Raw genomic sequence first — 23,552 nt, 5'->3', positions numbered from 1 at the left:
ACATATGCTGCAGTGCTTTGCCGGATTAGGGCCGCAGGCTGGCTGCTTCAGCTAGGCAGAGCCCACTCAGATGCCTCTCCGGCCGGTGCCTGCAAGCCTTTTGAAGTTTGTCTGTCACTAATTTGAACCAGGACTCCATAATGCAGAGGCAGCTGAGCTCTTGCTCAGCTCGTGACAAAATGGCTCTAATCTCCCTCCTCCTGCCCCTCTGCTCTGCCGGTTATTTCAGGTTGCAGCTCCAGCCGTGTTACCAGCAGCACAAAACAGGCAACTGGAAGTCACCTCTGGGAGGCAGCTGAACTTCAGCAATGCATTGCTGCCTCTGCTGCGAAGAAGTTGCTTTTGCAAAGCAGACAGACAGAAGAATGCAGAGAGAGACAGACTGACGGACCGACCAACCGACCGACGGTGTGAACACTGTCTGGGCAGGCACAGACACATAGGATGGGGTGAATCACTCTCCAAGCTGGCAGCAGGGAATTAAACTGTGCCATAGCCAGACATCAGAGCAAGGCTCAACTCCCTTCAGGCGGTTTTGCCTCACCAGCCTTCCCCACCAGCTGGAAGGAGCGTCCCCCTGCTCTCCTCTAACTAGATGGCTGATTTATATCTGCTGTCATACGCAACGGCTGGTGGTGCCTCGCTTGGCGTCTGGTTAACGTGGAAGGCAACACACGTTGAGACCATGGAAGATTGCACCAGTGCCTCGTGCCTCCCCCTCGCCCTGACGGAGCAGATGCCCTGCTCACCCAGCACCCAGGCTTGGACGGAAATTGTAGGGGAAATATCTGGGGTGTGTTGCGGGGAAGAGGGAGGTGCTGACTGGTTGTGGGGGAAAGTTCTGGAGGAGATGACAACTCGCAGTGCTCAGGCAAGGGATCTTTTCAGATCCTTGCAGTGGCCAAAGGGCATGGGTGAGGTTCAGATGAATACATAAATCTGCATCCAATGGGGAGGGTTATGCTCTTCCTTTCAGAGTGAGAGCTTAGCCCTAAGACCTGCATCACCCTCATCTGTCACTCACATCGGAACAACCCTCAGCACTATCTGCCATCAGTCCCTGAGCTCCCCAGCGCTTACCTTTCCCTGCTGCAGGTACAGGGCCTGACTTCACAACACCTCAGAGCAGGGCGGGGGGTTGAATCCTGGCTACCTTAAACGCTATAATCATGTAACTCGGCCAGAGACAACGTCCAAACAGAGGAGGAGCAACCTTGCAACCTTGCCGTATCTAGATTTTTCTAAAGGAAACACTGAGAGAACTGCATGATCCTAAAGTAAGGCGGACAGGTGGATGGGGCAGATGCTCCCCCAGACGCTGATTGCCAGTTAGTGACACTCAGCTCAGATGGGAGCGGGACAGAGGCCCCATGTTGGGTCAGTGCATCAAGGTGTGCAAAACCCTATAGTGCCTGTCTGTGGAGAATGAAAGTCTTCAGCAAACAGCATGGGGACCTGCCTGTTCTGCCTTTCATTTACCCAAGGGTCTGTGGAGCCTTTTGGACTTAACTCCCTATAAACAGCTACTGGCATGTGTGTAGGTATGAGTCTATGACTAAGATGATCCATTCAATACTTTGTCCAATATTAGTGATGCTGATTTTTTTTCTTTATGAGCTCCCATATTTTGTCTTATTCAGCATTGAGCCCAGTCTTCAGAGCAGTTTTAGGTGCTCACATCTGGTTCTGAGGAACTTGAGAAAAGCCAAGACCTTCAGGCAACCATGGCCATGGCAAGGCAATGCAGGATTGCTTTGGAAGGAGGAGACTACTTATCCAAAAGGGATCAAATTCAGAGCCAAAAGGAAACTGAAAGCCCTTTCAAGCCCCCTTCCGATCCTTGCTTGCCTCGTCCATCTTCCTTGGCAGGCAAGCACTGGGGATATATCAGTTCAGAGGTACTAGGTGGCTTTTGGTTCACATGCACCATTTTAGGTGGAGACACAAGGACATAGCAGAAACCCATAATTATTTCCCAGCTGTTTGTGACATGCCTACAGTGGGAAATAAAAGAGACATCTTAAAATGCAGTAGCTGACCCATCTTGACTGTCATACTTTCAAGTAGGACTTTGCACATAGCCTGGCGTGCTGAAAACCCATAACTGACCACCTTCAGCCCTGTGCCTGGGGCTGCCTGTGTGGGATCTACTGAGGGTCCGGCTGCCACTGAGCTGCACAGAGGTGACTGTCACCTCCCTCCGCTGTCACTTAAAAAGCCATCTTGTGGCTGGTCCTGGCATGGCAGAGCACATCCCCAAGGCACTGTGTCATCCCCTGCGGTCATTGAAGACCTTCAGGTGCCAGAGAGGAGAGCGCCAGGTCACTAAGAAATTCATGGGTTCATCAGAGAGAACCAAGATGCCCCGCTCCAGAATATTTGCCATAAACAATAATCTCCTTTCACATTCAGCAGTGAGGAAGCCACGGTACACAACTGAGCAGTTTCATTTTCTTCCCGTGGAGGCAACGGCAGTACTTTTCTTGCTTTCTCTTTTCCTATATCATGTTCTGGGAGCCAGAAAGTCAGCTGCAATTACAGCAGGTTGCTAGAAGCATTTTTGTGCCTTCAAAATTTGCTAGTCAGCTCTTTCCTGCTGTTCAAACGAACGTGCCACTTGAAGAAGGACTTGGGGGCATAAACTGCGCCTTTTTACTCTAGCCACAGCTTCTATGAAGAGTTTTCAGAATTGATTTGTTTATATAAAAGCCAGTTTTGTTAGTGTCCTTTAAATAACATGAAAGAGGAGCAAGCCGCACATGTTGCATTTGTACAGATGATGCTGAGCTCTCCCCGAGTAGCCACAGGGTGTGTGAATTCAGCTAATCAGACAATAAAGCAATACATGCCCTTGAAAGCAGATGTTTGTATTGGAAAAAAAAGCTAGTGCAGAAAAAAAGCAAGAGGAACAGCAACTTCCACAAACAAATAACACACACGTGGACACACAAGCACACGTTCCCCAGGCTTGCTGTGATGTAAACTTCTCAGCAGCACTAGAGTTAATGTTTATCAAGCTGTCTGTCCCCAAACCCACACAGTGATTTACTCCAGGATAAGGTAACCAGCCAGGCACGAGAGGGTTTAAGTGCAGCCGGGGCTGAGGTGGTTTTGACTCCCAGGGAAGCATCTCCAAGGCACACAGAGTGGAGACAGAGTCAGTGACTTAAGTTGTATGCTGGCTGCAGGGCCACTGAAAGCCTATGGACCCACCAGTGCTGTGTGGCACCTTTGGCACTGTCCCCAGACAGCCTTTCAGGAACAGAAGGAGTTTTTGAGACCTTTCTGCTCCAGGCCTTAGAGTTGCTCCTGCTGTATGCTCTGCTCAGAAAAATAAGTCTCTTGAAGAGAGGAGCCCTAGGTGTGGTCAGGAGGAGCACAGTAGAAAGAAACGCTCCTCTCCCCCTTTCATCCTTCTACAAGCAGGCTTTTCTGTAGGAATTTGCTTTGCCTGTAATTAGCTCCCCAAGGTGGCCAGGTATTTCACAGCTATTTTTAGTCTGCAGGTTTCACTACGCTCCCCCCCCCCCCGGCTTGCTGTAGAGCCTCAGGAGGCTGCAGACAGCAGAGCAGCAGCGCCAGCAGCTTTGATCAGGCTCAGCAGAGATGGACAGTGTCCATGCAGATGAGCACATTCATGCAGTGGTCTCCTCAGCACAAGGGGAAGTCTGTGCATGCCATACCGTGAGCAGAGGAGCTGCCCGGAGCATGTTCCAGCCTTCCTTCAGGTTCTGCAGGATCAACCAAATGACCTCCCTGGCTGGGATAGATGGACAGACATGCTTTCATACAGGAACCAGCTCTGCTTTATGCAAACTCAAGGGAACCGCTGGTAGGCTGGACACAATGTGATGTGTTCATCCTTATCCAGAGTTGAAATGGAGATGCTCCAACCAGTTTCTGCTTAGCAGCAAGGGTAACTGCATCTTCCAGAATGATGCCAATGGCTTGTGTCTTATGTAGACTTCTACCACCCGCATTTAAGAGATGAATGCTGCCCAGTTTTACACTTCAGTTGGGCCCAAGTGTGAAGGTATGATTAAGTATCTGATCATTGCTAATAAAATCAGTGATGCCACGTTCAGCTAAAAAAATTGCGGGTCTTCTCTCCATCTTTAATTTCTACTCTACATCTGCAGACTGCAAGAGCGCTGACTCCCTGAACAGAAATAAACCTAAAGATTTGGACCTTTATATGTCTAAAATCCAGCCACTCCATTTTATCCTATATAACCCAAAATGTGGATATTTTTTAAATGATAGCCTTGTGCTGACTTCTAGACTGCAATGACAGACAGGAGGCAGAAGGCTGCAACAGACAACTTGGGAACAAGTATAATGGCTTCAGCATGTGTAAAGGCAAGATCACAAGGACTGGATAAGGTTACTACAGCCAGCCAAGTCCTGGAGGTGTGCTGGCTGGGCTGTGGTGCCAATCCTCCTTGGTAAGAATTGTAGAATACACTGCCCAAACTCTATCTAGGCAAAATTTTATCACTGGTATTTAAGCAAGACTTGAGAGAATGACATTAAGAGCCAGAACTGGATTTAAAAAGTCTTCTTAAACATCTGCACTAGAGGTTTGGCTTTTTTTTAAAAAAGCATTGCTGCTATGAAAAGTAAGAGTCAGACGACGGCTGTGCAGGCAGGGAGAGGCACCAGGAAATGGCCAGCGTAGGAGGCTATAGGGATCTGGGAATGGGCAGGGGAGAAAACCCCCGTGCCCGCACCTGGGCAGCAAGGCAGAAGGCCCCTACGTCATTTAGTGTGGGAGCAGAGAGGCAGCCTGGTGCAGCCACATGCCACCCATGCCATGCGCTTTGGACATGGGTCAGCCACCGGTGGGCTGTGAGCTGCAATATGCTGGTAGGTGTCCAGGTGTCCCAGGCTATGCTCAGAGCCCCCTGGGGCTGGGATAGCACAGGGCTCCTCACTGAGACTGGAATACCTTGGACAAGATGCTGCCAGAGCAGTACATTAGCTATGCCAAGATCCTGCAGGCTACTCTGCCTGGAGCCCAGGGGAAAAAGCCCTGTGCTGGCTGTGTCCCTCGGTTTTGCTGGCCATCTAGCTGTCTTGCAGCCTCGTAGGCTGTGGGTTGCAATCACAGGGTCTATGAGAAGGAGTCTATCACGAAGGACCTGCAGCTTGTCATGCATGTGCTGTGTAAAGGAGACCTATCATTTCAAGTTGGGCCTAAAGCTGTGTATTTGAAATGTCCCACTCTCCGTTGTCTTGTGGATGCACCAAGCTGACTTTGCTCTAAATTAAATTTCATGCATAAGACAACTGTGCATGGCAAAGATTTTACTTCATCGCCCTCCCAAAATAGCACACTTCAGGAACAAAACAGATACGAGCTGTGAATCCAAACATTGTGATGGCATGGTTAAAATGGCCGTTCCCTCCAGGAAGGTGTCAGTAGAGCAGCGTGATGCCTGTCCGTCCTGGGGGCTCACCGTGTGGCCACATGTGCAGCACGGTCTGTCTCCTGCACCCCTTCCTCCTCTGTGGGATTCCCAGGACAGATGCAGTGAGATCGGAAAGGCATATCCCCTCCAGGTGAACTGGGGATGCAGGCAGCTCTCCTGCCGTGATGCTCTGGCCGCCTGCCCAGCTGTTCTGGGCTGTCCCTGCCCATTGGCAACTGATACAGGGTGACTCAGGGAAGGTCTCAGAAGTGCCGACGGTCTAGCAGGCAGCTAAGGCACTGGGAGAGCAGGATATAAGCATGGGAAGCCAGAAAATATCCTCCTTCTACTGCTATGAGGGCAAGGACGGAGTCGTAAGCAGTGGAGGAGGCACGAAGCGGTCCTGTCGGGCTTGTAAGGGTGCAATGATGCTCGCATTACCTCCTTGTCATGGAGATCTTCACAATATGTAACACAAGGTCTCTCTAGGTTTGATTAGAAACAGACACCCCAAACTTTGCACTGAAACTTTGAGGCCATCTCCAGTTACAGGAAGTCTGGACATATCCATATGCAGATGTATGCAATTTGTTTCACTTCAGCAGTTAGCATGACTGTTTTGAGGTCAGGGAGCCTGTTTCTAGGGAATGAGAGTTACTTCTTGGGATGCTCAGCTGAGGGTGTATGCACGCCATCCCCTCCCTACACTGCCGTCCGTGCTCCCTGCCTCCTGCTCTCCATCCCACTGTTGCTGCCCCTCTCACGGAGACAGCTCATCCCTGCCAGTGCCTGCAGGGGCTGGAGGTAAAGGAGCCTGTGTCTGCTGCAGCGCGGGCGCATGAGAGCAGCGTGGCTGAGCTGGCAAGGAGGGCTCTGGGCTGGTGGCAGGCAGGCACAGGGACACCCGCCATGTGCGCAGCAGGGACGGTCGCTTGCTCCTCAGGGTTGATGGCTTGTGGAGGAGATAACTATCGCTGCTGAAAGCCCTGGGCCCAGCTCCCAGCTGCAGTTTGAGCTATGCAGTCAACGAAATTAGATCAGACCCAGAGCTTTTCTCTGTGTGTGGGGGGGTGTTTGTGCAGACCCTTCCCCAGCTAGCTGAGCTGCTCAAGCAGTAAGACATGGCAGAGGAGTTCCCGAGGAAAGGCCTCGGGTCTTGCATTTGCTGCTGCTGGAGTCGCAGGGGACCTGGGAGTTAGGGAGGCAGCCAGCACAAAGGGACAGGGGAAAATGTACTGAGCTTCCTGACATCATAAATAATAAAAAAAAGAAAGAAAGGAGGAAAAAATTTCCTGGAATACTTTTATTTATTTATTACTCCATCTCTACTGACTGTCATAGGCAGTAGTCCCTTGCTGCAGTCTTTCTGGAACTGTTTTATTATCATTAGTTTTGAAAATGAAATATCATGGCCGTAGCATATGATTTACCCCGGCTGTGGGGCAGGGCACTGTCCCAGCCCATTTTGGATGGGCCTGTCCACCTGCTTCCCCCAGGAGCGGCGGAGGAGGTCAGCTGGTCGGAGAGTGCAGGTGCAAAGAGGAGGCAGGGTGGCAGTCACTGGCCTGGACACTGGTCCCAGTGCCCAGGAAGCATAAATCTCAGCAAAACGTTCCTAAGGATCAAAGCAAAAGGAGTTGAGATAGACAACGTCAGGCTTTGCTGAGCTTTACAGGGAGCTCCTCAAAAGCCTGAGGGGACAGTAATAGAGAAAGCAATAAATCTGAAGACACAGTAGGGTGGTAGTGGCAGATAGCTTCTGCATCTCTGGTGCCTTCATTCCAGGTCTGCCTTTGACTCCTCTGTACTAACTAACTGGGCATTTTTTTCTCAAATCCGTTTCATAGCTCATCCTCCCAAGCTTAAACCTGGGCCTTCTTTGCCCTCGTGCCTGAGGGTGACAGCTACCTTTCATCCTCCTGTTTTCATCCCAATCACCTCAATGCAGTCTTTCAGCTGCGAGAGTGAGAAAAGGGCAAGGATCTGTACACATTCTCACAAGCCCGCTCGTGGGCTTTTGGCTGTGAAGCCATGACAGAGCCGTTCACAGAAGGGCTAAGCTGTAAATATACAGTGAATTAGGTGGAAGGATGTTGTAACGAGGGATGAGTGCTGGAAAAAATGGGGATTTCCAAAGACACGGGCTAAGATGCCTGAGCTGGCATTAATGACCCTGGATATGACACTGCTGGGGGAAAGCTCCTGGTGGGGACATCACTAGATGGCGGAGCTGTTTCCCAGAAAGACTGATCCTGGACTGAGAACACTTAAAAATAGGCTAACGGGAAATTTGAAAAAAAGATTAGCCAGTTGGCATGATTTTGGCTTGGCAAGGAGAGCATGGATAGGAAGTACCACTGCACCCTTTCCTTCCCAGACCTTTAGGAACTGAGTGTAGTGGCTCAAGGTTAAACCCTGCAGTAGGGCTACCATGTTTTTTGTCCAAAGATCCCAGCCAGAAATGTGGGTAGGTGTGACACTGGGCTGCTCAGCATATGCCGGGCGGGCCAGTCGCTCACACAAATCCCTCTTTTTCTGGTCTGGGGACAGCCCGCTGCGCAGAGCAGTGGCAGCAGGCAAGGGAGAGCCACGGGCACTTGCCATGGGTCCCCACCAGAGTCCTGCTGGCATGGCAGCACTCTTGCTAATGAAGGGGACACCACTGTCACTGGAGGCAGGAGGTGGGCAGGAGAGGACGCCCCATCGCAGCACGTTTGCCTGTGCCTGAGGATACATATGCTCCGTTACAGAAGCTCAAAGGTGGTTTTACTCGTAGCTGCTAAGCCTTAGAGAGGAATCAGCTCACCGCAGTGGTCGAAACGTCCACCTCCTGCTTTGCCATACTGCTCTCGTACATCATGGCCCGTTAATTATTAATTGCTCAGGGCAGTCATGCAGGAACAACCTCCAGGCTGCTGTCAGACTCCTCTCATTTCTCTCTGCCCCGCACAAAGGCTGGAGTGTTTCCATAGGTGTCTCACACCAGCCTTTTCTGTGGCACTAAGAGCCGTTCATAGCCTCTTTGTCGAAAGCAGTGCAAGTCCTCGCAGAAGGCTGTGGAGGTGACTGTGTGGTGGAGAAAAGAGATCCCACTGAGCACCATGCATGGCTGCTGTGTGCCCCTGGTCTTCTACCGTGTGTTGTTCAGTAGGTGACTACGGGCGGGCTGGTGACTGGCAACCATCCTCTGAAGCCTGGGTTTGGGTCCCTCTGTCCTCAGAGACCTCTCCTGTGGCCAGGACCAAGGAATGTAGTGCTCCGTGGTGTTCAGTCCCACTGCGGGTCGTGGGAGAGTCCCACTGTGGGTGGTGGGGGAGCGAAGGAGGGTCTTGCTGGGGTGCGTGCATGTGAGCGTGCCGGGCTCGTCCTTCCACCCAGCTCCCGGAGGGGGACCAAGAGGAGCTGGCAGAGCTCGCCCCAACCTCCCCTTCCCTGGCTGTGCTGGCATCCATGGGCTGCGATCAGCCCCCCTGCCATAACAGCCACCTCCTCCCTTGAATACAGCCCGGCCAGGTGCCCGTGCCGACCCTGAGCTGAGCTTCAGCACCCTCCAAGGCCGGCAGCTTCCTGCACCCAGGGCAGCCCTCTGCCTCGCCTCCCTCCTCTACCTCTGCCCAGGGTGGTGTCAGCCTCTCTGCCTGCGTTTGGGGACTGCTACCTGACTGCCGTGGCTAGCTTTAATTGACTGAACCAATCAACTGGTCGAAAGATTTACATATGTTTCCTTCTCTCTCTGTCTCTCCCCCTCCCCACCCTGCTCAAACCTGCCCTCCTCTCCCCTCCCCACCCTCCCAACCAAATAGGTAAGGAGAGCAGTTTGGGAGAGGCCGACTTGCAGCCGAGCTCCGACCCTTCGGGAATGGACAGCAGCTACCTCAGCGTGAAGGAGGCCGGGGTGAAAGTGCCCCAGGACAGGACCAGCACGGACCTCCCCAGCCCCATGGACAAGGCCGACTCAGAGAGCAACAAGGGCAAAAAGCGGAGGAACCGCACCACCTTCACTAGTTACCAGCTGGAGGAGCTGGAGAAGGTCTTCCAGAAGACCCACTACCCAGACGTCTATGCCAGGGAGCAGCTAGCCATGAGGACAGACCTCACCGAGGCTCGTGTACAGGTAACGGGGGATGGCCTGGGCCTGGGCGAGGGGTGGGCGAGATGCAAACAAGCCCCTGCTCTCTGGGGAATAAAACCATGAGCCCTGCAAATTTCTTGTCCCTTGCTGTGCCTGAGGTCCCCTGCAGCCCCACCACAGCCTGCAGGCAGCCAAGCCCTACCCAGAGCCCGTGCCGCAGGCTGGCACGCCTCTCCAGCCGGGACAGGACAGGGAGGTACGTCCATGTCTGACACTAGTGTCAGCTCCTTTATTTGGGCTGGTGTCCTGAGCTCCAGTGTTCACAGAGACACCTCTTGTCCTTGAGCTAATGGGGCAGCAGCCCAGTAAGCCTCACCATCACCCTAAAGAAAGCTGTTACAAAAACTACTTTCTTCAGGAGACTCAGCAGGGGACACAATTTCATAAGTCTGAGTGGGAGCAAGTTTTCCCGCAGTATGGGCTCTTTCTGGCAAGATGGGGATACAGAGGTGACCAGGACATTCAGTACCAGAGAGCATGAGGTGATATGGGAGAGGCAGCTCATGTTGCCTGCTTGGCTAAGCAGGTGCTGAGACTGCATGAAGCCTGGTGATCTGGAGCAAAAAGGTGCTCCCACCACCTTGAGAGGAGCAGGAGAGTCAAACAGCCGCACTGCGGTCTTAACCACCTCCACCCACACAGGTGCCAGCTCCCATGAACTAGCTCCCCCAAACTAACCTGGGGGTCCAGCAGAGCCAAACTTCACATTGAAGGAGTGAATAATTCTCTGGGTGCTGCTCTTTCCTCTAAGTCAAGGTTAAACCGAAGGCCTGGCAGAGCTCAGAAGCATGTGCAAAAAGGAGCACCATCACTTGGAGCGGACATCCGCAGCTCACACCTTGATGGCCATCAAAGGTCCTGCTGAAGCTTAGGCTCTCATTCTCCAGTCTAGCTAATCCTGTGACTTCCATCTGCAGGCATGTATCAGCTCACCACCTGCAGAACCTGCAGTAGCATCAAGAATAGCTGGCCTGTGGAGATATCTGATTGGATCTCTTGTACCAGGAAGACTCCCAGGTCCCAGACAGCCCGGCTTGCCCTTTGCTCTAACCTTTACGAGTAGTTGTTGCAAACAGTCAAAGCAGTCAGGCCAGCATCCTTGCATAAGTCCATTTTAGTCTGTACATTTACTTCTAGTTTCAACTAGCTACAGGATTTTTCTTGTCTGCTTGCCTAAATTGGTTTGCAGGGCTGGTGTGCTCCTCTTCCCTACAGCTGTTTCTCTTCAGGCCAGACACGGCTGCATTTCAGTAGAAAGCAGCACAATTCCCATTGGTCCCGCGCATATCATGCTGAGCACTGCGGGATGGGCAGAGGAAGGCAGCGCTACAAAAGTCAGCTCTTTACTTCTGCCACTGGACGCAGCCCTTGATTTCCCAGGGACACATCACAAGTGCTGATGGGGTCTCCTGGGAGGCCAGGCGCAGCATCAGGTTACCGACTGCACAGTGCATGAAATTCCTTTTGCTCAGGCATGAGAATGAGGTGCTGGAGGGTGGCGAGCTCCTCCTGCTCGCCTCTGAGCCAGGGCATGCAGCTAGCACGTCCCAGCTAGCGTGCAGGACTGGCTAGCAGAGCCAGGGCAGGCAAGGCAGATGCAATCCACAAGTTCATTACATACGACCCACAATCTCAGAGGTTTTTGCCTGACTTTACCACTGGATAACACTGTGGCCAAGGGCAGAAATACCTCCCCGGGCAGCCAGGAGGAAATCTGGCAGAGGGAGGGCGCAGCCTGGGGGTTTCACCCTGCCCTGAGATAAGCGTCCCAGCAGCCCGCCGCCACGGGCAGCCGAGAACAGCCTCTCTCCTCTTGCGACCGCCAGCGTGCACCTCTCACTTTGGATGGTGATGACAGGGCTCGTGTAATGGAGCGGCTGAAGGACTTGTCTAAGTGGCCTGGCTGCTCAAGCACTTACCCCAGGGGGAAAGGAGTAAGCACTTGCATTTCACTCATTCCCCCAGCCCCACTGGTAAGAACCCCGTCCCTCGCGCCGTAGGCTGGCACCCAGCCACCACCTCGTGATGAAGGGCAGCTGTGCCATTGGTAGAAATACAGACTCCGTATCACTAGAGAGCGAGAACCAGCAGGCTCGTGCCAAGCATTGTGGGTGCTGGCTGGGCAGGCTCAGGGGCACCCCAGGTGCTGGGTATTTCACGTGGGTCCCCAGGGGGCTGGGGCTGCTGGCTAGTGAGCTGCTTAGCCTTGGCACGGCAGTGGCAGCCCCCAGGAGGCATGGGGATGCAGCCTGAGGTGGCATAGGGCTCTTCTGCTGATGGCACAGGGCTGTGCTTCCCACGAGGGAGGCTTTCGGGGCTGGGGCCTTAGTGAATCATCCTCGCACCTGTCTCCAGCTCTGGGTTGTGTTTTAGCTTGTTTAGGCTTGGCTTTGGCCTCCCACCCCTCTGGGCAGCTCTGCTCTGCGCAGGCCTCCCCATGCCAGCACTGCAGTACCAAGGGCCATCAGCTCACAGCTGAAGAGCGGGCACGGGCATGGGGCAGCAGCCCAGGAGACAGACGGTGAAGCAAACACCTACTGCAAGGATCAAGGGCCCAACCAGGGCCAAGGCAGAGGGTAGAAATCACAAATAAGCCATAAGCCCCTTACTTCTTTCCTCCTGCAAGCCAAATAGCCGCTAAGTACTCAGACGCCCTCTGCCAAGCTGGCAGGGGCTCTGGCTGCTGTGGGATGTCTGAGCACACACCTACTGCAGCCCCATGGGCTTTGAGGCAGCTCAGCAGTCCCTCTCCCAAGGAAGGTATGGTCTTCTAAGGGATGGCGAGTGTCCTGGGATAATTTCATGGAGGCCAGCTTCAGCTGCCTGCAAGGCTGAACTAAGCAAAGCAGAGCGGCAGGAAGGTGAGGCGCCCAGCAGGTTTGAGGTGTGATGCTCCCTCCCATGGCTGAGCCAGCTTTTGGCTAGAGGTTGTCCCCTCTGGCCAGGCTCAGCTCCCTGGGGAGCGCAACCAGCCGCCGCGCTGCAGGCGGGAGCAGATGCAGAGCCCAGACAGGCAAGTGGCAGCTCTGGTTTCTTCCATCCCTTTCTCAAGCTCAGGCTTCATTAGTGAAATAGCTGCCGGAGATCTCGGTGCCTGGAGAAAAGCTCATGCCAGCAGCGGGCATGGGGTGGGCCATGCTGTCTGTGGAGCGGTGGCATCCTGCAGCCTGGCCCCTCTCCTGCTCCATTTCTCTGCCTGCCTTGGTTTCCAGCTGTCAGTGCTGGTGTCTGACAACGTCAAAGCTAATTCCCCCTGCAATGCAATGCAATGTTTTCCCTGCCTGTCCCCCACAACCTGGCCCCTTGTTGCCAAGTACTATTAAGCTACTGCATGTCCCTGTTTTCCGAAGTGGGAGCCATGTGTAAGCCCTGCGCAGAGGCAGAGCCACTCAGCCAGGGAGAGGCTGCTACGGCTCAGAAACAAACCTGCAAGGGTGCACAGCAGGCACTGTTTTCATGTAGATCCTACACAACGTGCATATCCCATTCCTTTCTCCTCCTCTTCCATGGGGCTGCAGAGCCCCAGAAAGAGCTCCTGCTCGATACGAGCAACTGCCTGAGCTTCTTCCAGCCTGTCGTGGTTTAACCCCAGCCAGCAACTAAGCACCATGCAGCCGCTCACTCACTCCTCCCCCCTCCCAGTGGGATGGAGAGGAGAATCGGAAAAAAAAAGTAAAACTTGTGGGTTGAGATAAGAATGGTTTAAAAACTAAAGTAAAATAAAATATAATACTAACAATAATAATAATAATACAAAATATAATAGTAATAATAATAGTAATTAAAAGGAATATAAGGAAAAAAAAGAAAAAGAAATAAAACCCAAGAAAAGACAAGTGATGAGCAATGCAATTGCTCACCACCCGCTAACCGATGCCCGAGCAGTGATCTGTCCCTCCTGGCCAGCTCCCCCCTGTTTATATCCCGAGCATGATGTTCTATGGTATGGAATATCCCTTTGGCTAGTTCGGGTCCCTGGCTATGCTCCCTCCCAGCTTCTTGCACACCTGCTTGCTGGCAGAGCATGGGAAACTGAAAAATCCTTAACTTAGGATAAGCGCTACTTAGCAACAACTAAAACATCAGCGTGTTATCAACATTATTCTCTCACTAAATCCAAAACACACTGTACCAGCTACTAAGAAGAAAATTAACTGTATCGCAGCTGAAACCAGGACGCAGCCCATCCAGGGCTGCAGCAGATGTCTGAGGCAGTGGCACTAGAGAAACATGGTAGACACACGTGTATTCACACATGGCTCCTTCCCCTTGCATGCACACACACACATACAGATCCCAAGCCCACACCAGCTTGGCCCTGGCTGCTCATCTCTCTTGGGCTGTGAGTATCTCTGCCTCCTGGCCTGCCCTGTGGTAGAGGAGAAAGAGATGGGGCTGGAAGGAGGCTCTGCAGCCAGGGAATATAGCCCCTCAGCCAGCGCCCCTCAGAGCCAGCCTTATGATTGCTGGGACTGTTAATGAAATGTTTTCGGCGGTGACCCTGTGATGCGGCGGGGGCTTGAAAGTGAGAGGGAAATGTCAAACTCCGCTGTAGCAAAATCACCGCCTCGGAAAAAAAAAGAAAAGAAAAAACGCAAAGCAAAGCAAGAAGTAATATATCTTGATCCCTTTTCCCCCATAAAACCCTGGGAGGCTGGTGGAAGGAGCGGAAAGACTGAGCTAAGCCTGCAGGAAATTAAACATGAAATGAAAACAAGCTCAAGTTATTCAATTCTCTCATCCCAGGCTCCAATTTCCCATTCCAGGCCACTGATAAAATGGTGTCCAGTTTCAGTGCTCAGGGATGAATTCTGGCTCTGTTCTTGCAGGCTGGAAAGCAAAGGGCTGGTGGCCATCTCCAGGAAGAGAGGAGACAGCCTGGCCTTTCGCAGAGGGATGGGGTCCTGGAGACAGACCGACAGACAGACAGATGGAGGCTGAGCAGAGGGAGGAGGGCAGCAGGGCCAGGGGACAGGGACGGGGAGAACGGATGCTGCAAGGCTGCCAGGGGAGAGCGGGAGCGCAAAAGGCTCGAATGTGGTGGACAGCTCTTGTCTGCATCGGGGCAGCGATGCAGCGAGGGGAGCTTGAGCACAGGGCGTGAGGCACCAGGCTGGATCCGGGCCCGTGGCTGCCACCAGCCCACCGCTGCATGTGCAGAGGCCAGCCTCACCCTCCACCACTTCACTGGGGCAGGTAAGAGAGAGGGGAAATCACCTTTCTCTTTAACGTGGAGGAAGGACTAATGCAGTGATTCAGTCCCCAACTATCCAGCCATGGCCAGAGGGGCCTGGGTGAGGTCCTAGCTCAGCCCATCCAGCCATGCCCTGTGCGGGGCATGTGGGGCTTGGTGGCAGGGGCAGACTGGCAGCGCTGGTTGGGTGCCAGGGTAGCAGCAGCGAGACAGCGAGCAGGAGCCTCCTGCTTTCTTTGTCTCAGGCCGTTCCCGGCCTCTCCACCCCCCGCAGCACGTCAGCTGTGTATGCATATGGATTTAGGTACCAGCATATGGCTGAATGTTTATGGAGACATGAAACATTTTCTGTTCTGTAGATTTTTATAGGGCTGATTTGGTACGTCAGGGCTTATCAAAGCATTGTCTGCAGGAGTCAGATACATGACATTACCCTACACTCCCACTCTAATTGTTAACACTGAGATGCAGCCCACAGCGACTGCTTATCCCTGCACGAAGTACCCCATCTTGACCCCAGAGGACACACTGCACCAGCTGCTGCAACGTCCACTGTCACATCCCTGTCCCATAGCAGCCTCTCTTGATGAAAGGTGACAGGCAATGAAAGAAAAACAGACTTTTGTTGCATTTTAGATTTGCTTTTTAAAAGCAGGTGTCTTCTAAGATTGAGGAAATACTTAGGATTAGTTGGTTTTCTGCTGTCATCTTTGCATTATACATTGCCTTGCCTGCCCTCTTTTCCCTGGAGCACTGTGGAGGCCTGGAGAAACCTGACTGCAAGATACCAAGCAGCCTAAAAGGACTTGGACCAGAGGAGAAAGGAGAACTTTAAAAAGTGGTCCAAACCTTGTCACAAGCGTTTTGGAGCAGTGGCTCACTGCCAGCCCTTGGAGTGTCTCCAGTGCCCCTGGCACCAGCACTTGGACTGAAGACACTCTTCTTTTTCAGCCCAACGCGATGGTTTGCCACAGCCCCCCAGCCCACCAGCCGCATGGGGATTGCAATTCGGGAACTGCCAGTTTAAATCATTTTGCTCTTGCAGTGCCAGTTCAATCCAATGCATAAATGAGGAGCAGCAGAGCAAAAGCCTGTGCTGGAGACCCCGCTCCGCCTCGGCTGGCTCTGGGAAACCTCCCCGCAGCTCCGGCAGGGTGGCTGTCACCCCGTCCTGGGGAAGCCAAGCACACAAACCCTGCGCTGATGTCTTCAGAGGTTGTGCCGCAGAGCCGGGCAGTGCCGCAGGAGCCTGCGCTCAGCCACCCCGCTCCCAGGCGGGATGCTCAGGTGGGTTCCTCTGCACGGCAGTGCAGGTGTGTGGGCAGGCCAGCTGATGCCTTCGCCAGGCAGCGGAATGGCCGCATATGCCTGGCATATGTTTGCCCCGGCCTTGCACACAGCCAGCGCTCTGCTCCCTACCTGCTCTCCACCCCTCTGTGCACAGCAGGGCCTCCTCTGCCCGAGGAGGAACCGGGTCACCACCGCTAACTTTGAATCTGCAGATCAAAGCAGTATGATCTGGGCCAGCCGTGGGACTGGCCTGCAGCTGGTCTGGAGCGGCTGTGCCAAGAAGAGGTAGAAGAAAAGCAGACAGATGCCTGGGGCATCAAACCTGCTCCAGTAGGATGCTCTTCATGTGCAGCGTGTGCTCAGCTGGGATAATGTTAGGACCTTTCTGCTGGTGCTTTTTGCACCCGCTGAAAATCCTCATAGGGTTTTTGATTCGGAGTGGGGGATTAGTATCAGGTTGCTGCTTTGGGTATGGCTAGTCTGGCTGGCTTGTGGATGGCCCATGCCAGTGGCACTGCCATGGCCGCAGAGCAGGGCACTAAATCCTACACCATCCGCAGCCCACATGGGGAGGACATGCCCGGGCGCTGCACCATCCACGCCCCACACCGAGCAGACCACAGCACATGGCCAGACCCTCAGCTGCCCACTCTTACCGTGCAGCTGGCCGTGGGGGGGGGGGCTGCGAGAGACCAGCACGAGGCTGCCACATGGTGGGGAGGGGGAAACTGAAGCAGGAGAGCCTGAAATGACTCTTCCAGCACAAGTAAGAAGGTCAGCTCAGACCAAAAACCACAGACCCTCGGGCCTGTCTCTCCCTGTAGCAGCTTCTAGCTGCGCTGACACAGGCTGGAAATGCCACCGCTCTCCTGCCCCCCGAAAGCCAGCCTGACGCCCCACCCTGTGCCGAGCGCTTCGCTCGCCCCACTATCCTCCAAAGACGTGAGCTTCCCACCCAGTGTCTGGTTTCCCCAGCTGCCTGCCAAGCAGCAGAGCTGCCCCACGGCCAGGTGCAGGCAGGGCCAAACCGTTCGTTAGCGATGCCCCCCCCGCCCCTGCAAGTCACCGTGTAAAACTCGAAGCAGAACCAAGCGGCTCTAGGACTGCTCCTTTCATGCACTGGCGTGACCTGCACAACCCAGCCCCTGGTGATCGCCTGCATCTCTCAGTGCCTTCAAAGCGGCTCTTGATTGATGTGTTTCCCTGACTCACAAGCTTCAAGAAGCTTTGAAGACACTGGGCCAGGCTCTGATCTCTCTTAGGCTGATGCAAATCAGGAGCAATGGTGCTGACAACACTGCAATAATCCACACTGATGTCAAGCCAGTAAAAATAAGAGCAGAAACAGAGTTTTGGTCTTTCCTCTGCCTTGAAGGGATCTGAGCAGCACTGTGAAGCAGAAAGCTGCAAACCCTGCAAAGAAAACTCGGTGTAAAGCAAAGGACACGCAATGCTGTAGAAGGGCACTTGTCCTTTCCTGCAGCTAAGGAGGGAAGGGGTGTTAAGCTTTTTATTTTTTTTCACAGTTAAGAAAAATAAGACTGAGAGTTCAGTGAGAAGTGCAAGCTCTCAGCCAATGGCATCATCATAGCCAGGATTAGGCTTGGGGAAAGCCCCAGCACTGCTGGTTTCAGCCTGGCAGCAGCACACACAGATATTCACACTTCTCGTCTGAGACTGGCTGATGGCACGAGAGCTGCAAGCAGCGCCTGGGTAACACTGATTTAGGGGTGTGAGGAGGATGGGCTATCCCAGGGCAAACCAGGCTGTGGGAGGCAAGAGCTGTGAATGTCCCCAGACAGGCAGGACACCAAAAGATGGGTATCACCTTTTGCCTGGGCTGCTCCCAGCCTGGGAGCGCAGGCTGGCCCCAGACCCCCCAGGGATGCGGGGCAGGACTGCCGCTCCCCCACAGGGCTTGTGTGCGGAGCAGCGCCCTGTCCCTGTGCCATGCACAACCACCTGCCTGGTGAAGCCCTGCCTGCCAGTGGGCTCCCCGGGGCTGCCAGGCTCCCAGCCACTGCCGGCAGCTCCCCTTGTTCACAGCCCCCCTGTCGCCCTCTCCCCAGGTGTGGTTTCAGAACCGGCGAGCGAAATGGCGCAAGCGGGAGCGGTTCGGTCAGATGCAGCAGGTCCGGACCCACTTCTCCACTGCCTACGAGCTGCCCCTGCTCACTCGTGCTGAGAACTACGCCCAGGTGAGAGCATATCCCCACCCTGGTCCATCTGTCCCAGTGCCTGCTGGACACACTGCCTCTGCTCCCAGTCCCCCCCAAGTGATGCTTTGCTTCTCGCGTTCATCCACCTGCCCTCAGGCAAGGCTGCAAGAGCATCGGGGCCGTGGCTATATCGCCAAGCACTGAAGGGCCAGGAGTTATTTAGCTGGGCTTCCTCATGCCCTGGCCTGGGGCAGCCATCTCTAAAGCAGGCACCAAGCCCAGCCCTGTGTGACATAGTGCAGCCACCCTTTGGGCACAGGTCATCCTGCTCAGCACATTCTATTACGCTGTCCTTCTCCCATCATGTGTGCTGCTGCCCACTCACTTCCCACTGGTTTGGAAAAGGTCCAAAAGGCTATTTCATGCCTAAAAACCCAGCAGTTCCCAGGAAGGCTTCCTGTTGCCATGCCTAGGTTTCCATGCCCCTTCTTTAGGTGGTTGGACAAAAGCATTTTTCCCCTGGCAAATTCCCACAGCCATCTCCCAGCAATGGGCTGTGGTACCCACAGCACACTCGGTGACGTCAGGGGATGCTTCCCAAGGGACTTGTGGGTTTGTGCTCCAAAGGAAGGGTGGCAGCAGCCTTGTTGGGGTATCTGGGGCTGCTCCCAGGGCCTGTTGAAACCGTTCCTGCCCTGGCCCAGGAAGCAGGTGACACAGCTGCCTCCCCACCTTAGCTTCCTGTCCTGGGAAACCTGTCACCACAGTGGCCTCCTAAACATTGGGCCAGCCCCCGTTTCACAACACTGCCTTCAGACAATGCCAGGGCAGATGGGCGTTCACTAGCTCAAGGGCTAGGCTGTGCCCCCACAAAGCACTCCCTCCATCCTGCCGACTCCTCTTCCCACCACCCAGAATTTGCTCGAGGGTGCAGTTCTGCAGGCGTGATGCTCTGAACCCGACTTGTCCTCCCAGATCTGCTGGGAGTCCTCCCCCGCTGACGCCCCGGCTGTCAGCTACCTCCCCAGCCAGCGTTGCACCAAAGCTCCCCCACAGCCAAGCCAAGAGCGTTTGACCTCTCTCCTGCTTGGCGCCTCCCCTGAACTGAACAAGAAGCCCTTATGAAACAGCTGAGAGATGCCAAAGCAGCTTTTCAAGCAGAGGACACTCTCAGCAGCCTTTTCAGCACTCCCTTCTCTTGCCTTTGTAACTTACACCGCTCCCTCTCTCCATACTGCCCTCCTCTCCCAGCCCTAGAGATCAAAAAAATGAAAAGCAATTTGCAGGAGGTAAGAGATCAGAGAGGGCCCAAGGGTGAGCGGTGCAGCAGGGCGATGGGATGAAGGGCCCTTTGCTCTCTTGCTCCAGCCAGCTGCTCGCCTCCTCCCCGCTTTCATCCTGCGTGCCCGTGTGTCCCCCCCCGCTGCAGCACACCTACTCCCACTGGCAAATACTGAGCCCTTCTCTCTTCTTCTGCAATATCATTTTATGAGTGACGCCGCAGGAGCCCAGATGGCCGCTCAAGGTGGCCCCGCAGGGCTCTGCTCTGCAGCAGGGCGGGCAATGCTTCCTCGATGGGCAACAAGCACCGCTGGGGAGAGGGGCAGGGAAACTGCCTGTGCTGGGGGCTGCAGGCAGCTAAGCACACGTCTGTGTGGTACAAAAAAGCCCTTGCCTAGGCAAAGCTGCCCAGAGCTGGGGCAGGAGGGTGGATCGGCAGTCTCGCAGCATTCCTTTCTGCCTGTTCCCTCTGTAGTGGGTAGGCCCATGGAAACACCGTGGATGACACCAGGTTTTCTGTGCCAAGAGCATCCCTGCACCAAAAAGCGCTCATGGTGCGAAAAAATAAGAGAGGAATGGCTGGGAGGAGGAACAGATGAACAGAGAGACACTATGGCAGAGGAGGGGCACAGTCCTGCTCCCCTCTGAGTTTAGTCTCCTGCACTCCATGCCCCTGTCCAGGCTGGCATACAGATTTTGGAGCAGACCTGCTGGCTCCGGGCAGGCTGCAGATGCCACTGCTGGCGGGGGCCAGCATACCACATCCCATCGCACCGGCTGCCCCTCACGCACAGGGCTGCCCTGTGGGGTGGCAGCAGGGGCCAGGGCCAGACACACTCTATCCTGCCAGGCCAGCCACCGGCTGCATCCCATGCCGGGCAGCCCTGACGCTTCTTTTCCCACCCCCAGATCCAGAACCCATCCTGGATCGGCAACAATGGAGCTGCCTCCCCCGTGCCCGCCTGCGTCGTCCCCTGCGAGACGGTGCCCTCCTGCATGTCCCCCCATGCTCACCCCCACGGGGCCGGTGGCGTCTCTGAGTTCCTTGGCGTCTCCAGCCCCGGCAGCCACGTGGGACAGACTCACATGGGCGGCCTCTTTGGCGCGGCGGGGATGAGCCCCGGCCTCAACGGCTACGAGCTGAACAGCGAGCCGGACCGCAAGACCTCCAGCATCGCTGCCCTGAGGATGAAAGCGAAGGAGCACAGCGCCGCTATCTCCTGGGCGACATGACAGGGTTGCAGCCCAGCGCCCACAAGACACGGAGAGAGCACATGGGGACAGCCGAATAAATCCATCCGCTTGGACTCCAGACAGCAGTTGCCTCCTCGGGGATCTGAATGCAGCACTTTTAGCTACCCTAGGCATATAAAGTACATATGTTAACGTAAGTGGAGTGTTTCCAGCATGAACGTGGCAGCTCCTGGCTTCCTGGGATCAGGCGGGGAGAGGGAGGCTGTGGAGCAGCACCCCTTCCAGTGAGATCTGGGTTGGGATGCGTCCCCTCTCACCGTCACCTCCCCAATAACCTGGGCATTTTTTCTCCCCGCTCCTTTTTCTGACACCAGATCTGCCTTTCCAAAGAGCAAGAGCCCGCTGGCATTTCAGCGGCTTCTCCCATCCCGCCACCCCCTCATACACACACACACACACCTTCCCCTCCTCATTTGTCAACAGTGTTGCTCAGATCTGTTCTGCCCCGGGCAGGGGACTGGATGGGGACTCTGGCACCAGCAAAGAGACACTTCTCAGGCTGCTCCCGCCCTCTTAGCGGGAGCCACAACTTCCCACAGCTGAGCAGGGAACAGGGCTGCGAAGATACCCGAGGCTAGAAAGAAGGCAACGTTAGCCCACCTCCTGCCCTGCTTCCTCTCCATCTTGCAGTCAGAGATGAAGCACAGAGCTGTACAGGCCTGTGAAGGGAATGCCTCTCTTCCCAACACGGCACAGTGCTACCATGCTGGGAGTCTTTGCCAGCCCTCTGTTTGCCCAGCCAGAGATGCACCCCAGCAGACAATAACTTCCCAGCACGGCTCGCTGCCCCCAGGAGTGCCTGGGGTTTGCTTTGCCACGGTCATGGTCAATGTTGAGGCTCACATGCGCGGTGGGAAACCAAAATGTTTCCTCTGGCTTTCACTAGGTCAGGAATTACTATCCTCAATTTAGAGACAGCAGATATGGGAGGGGAGTACAGTTGCTGTGGAAATCCACAGGTCCTCAAAGAGACTGCTCTGAGAAATAGCTCAAACGCTAGCACAAAGCCACGGTTGCGTGAGGCCATCGAAATCCTCATACACCTTGTCCTGGGGTCAGATACGTGCAATGACAGCCCTTCCCTGCAGCCCTCCACCCCAGGGCCCTGCTGCACACAGCCGCTGCGGGCATCTCTGCATGGGGGACGGCACAGGGAGCAGGCTGGGAAGGGACCCAAGGCTGGACAAGGCAACACTGCCTGATCTCCAGCCACCTCGGATCCTCTTCACCTTGCAGAGGCAGCAGGAGACACCAGAACTTGCCTGGTTTGTCTGAGCCAATGTGCCTCCCTGCTTTTCCCTCCCAGTGCTCTTACCTGCACAGCACTAACTGTTAAGTAAGATCTCCTTTACAAGGCTAAATCTTTTACAAGCTTTTCAATGTTCTCGTAGTGCTAGGAATAATTTTGGAACATCCTTTTACCCCACTGAATTATCACTAAGGAGAAGCTGAAAGTCAGCTGAGCATTATCATCCACACAGCATGGCTACGCAGGCTGAGCTTGAGCTGGGGCAGCTGTCTCCAAGATTTGCAAGGGAACTACAGGATTTTTCTCCCATAAAAATTTGTGTGTCACCCTGCCCTCCCTCCTCATGCTCAGTGTTAGGGGATCTTGTAGTTCAAGGTCCAGGAATATTTAGTGGTCTTGGAAAAGGCTCCAGATAAGCTACAACGAAATGTCAGGTTTCAGGTTAACAAGATATACAAGTATTTCTGTAGTGCCTAGACTGCCATACACTACCTAAATGATACATCATTGCTAGATCAGATGTAATACATATTTATTGGAATAAGAAAAGACCAGTAGTACTGTCTCTTTTCTCTCATCAGAAATGCTAAGAGATGCCTTCCTTGGTACGCGCAGGGAACCAGAACACATTTAACCACACCATGTGTGTGACCAGGGCCTCTCCCATCACAAGCAGCCAGGACTTATGTCCCAGCCTAAACATTCAGCTGAGCCATCAGGCATGATGGTACTTAGGTGCTAAAAGTGATGCTGATCACCGAACCAGACAGGATCATGCTGACCAGTTGGAGGTGTACGTCACCCCCACTGGGCACCCCAGAAGCCACTGAGGGTCCCAGGCCACCCACGACTGCAGGAGGCAGTTTCTCCAGCAGATTTTGTGCAGTCAGCTAAGCATGGTGTTGAGAGCATTTTCCCAGGTACACCAGGGAGCGTGATGCTTCCCATGGTCAGCAGGCAATCCCATGAAGGACTGCTGCCCGAACAGCCCAGTAACGTTACTGACAAGGCAAATTAGCAACAGGCAGAGCTGAGGAGCGGGTGGTGGGGCGGGCGGGCACAGGGGGACAGGTCCCGCGTGGCCTGCAGGCACCGAAGGCAGCTCCAATGGAGGGTCGTAGCCATTCAAGAGCTTAGCTGCATTCCCTACTGAAGTTAAAGGGTAGCTTTTCCTCATGGACTTCCACAGGGCCAGGATTTCACCCGAGCTGTTTAACAGCCCAGAGGATTAAGCGCTGTATCCCTTGTCTTGTTAGAGAGAGAGGAGAGTCTCCTGGCAGCAGACTTGGCATTTACAGAGGCTTGGCCCCCACCTTCTCTCACCTTAAAATCCATGTGCAAAGCACATGTTGGACTCACTCAATCTATTTTAAATGCCATTGCGCGTGCCTGGCCCTGAGCCTGCCTGAAAGCATCACAAGGTGAGGGGAGATGTTGTTCCCCGGAGCCCCCGGGCCACAGGGCTTCCTTCCCGCCTCCTGCCGCGGGCAGCCCCGCTGCTCGCCGGGCTCTGCCTCACCTCTCTGGGTGCTGCCGCTGTACCGGCACGGCCCCTTGCACCCACACCTGTGGGTCATGCTGG

General features: G+C 54.4%; 2 protein-coding genes across 2 annotated transcripts in view; one reads left to right on the top strand and one right to left on the bottom strand.

Annotated features, from left to right (window-relative positions):
* The window catches only part of ALX4 (ALX homeobox 4), a 40,760-nt gene extending 20,060 nt beyond the window's left edge, over positions 1-20,700 (top strand). The window contains exons 2-4 of the mRNA XM_050898480.1: positions 9,215-9,525; positions 18,097-18,225; positions 20,377-20,700. Coding sequence (XP_050754437.1) covers positions 9,215-9,525; positions 18,097-18,225; positions 20,377-20,700 — 764 coding nt within the window. The remainder of the gene's footprint in view (positions 1-9,214; positions 9,526-18,096; positions 18,226-20,376) is intronic.
* The window catches only part of EXT2 (exostosin glycosyltransferase 2), a 334,688-nt gene that overhangs the window by 220,899 nt on the left and 90,237 nt on the right, over positions 1-23,552 (bottom strand). The window lies entirely within an intron of this gene.

The sequence above is a fragment of the Gymnogyps californianus genome, chromosome 5 (assembly GCF_018139145.2).
Source record: "Gymnogyps californianus isolate 813 chromosome 5, ASM1813914v2, whole genome shotgun sequence".
Taxonomy (NCBI): Eukaryota; Metazoa; Chordata; class Aves; order Accipitriformes; family Cathartidae; genus Gymnogyps; species Gymnogyps californianus.
This window is presented reverse-complemented; position numbering and strand designations above follow the sequence as displayed.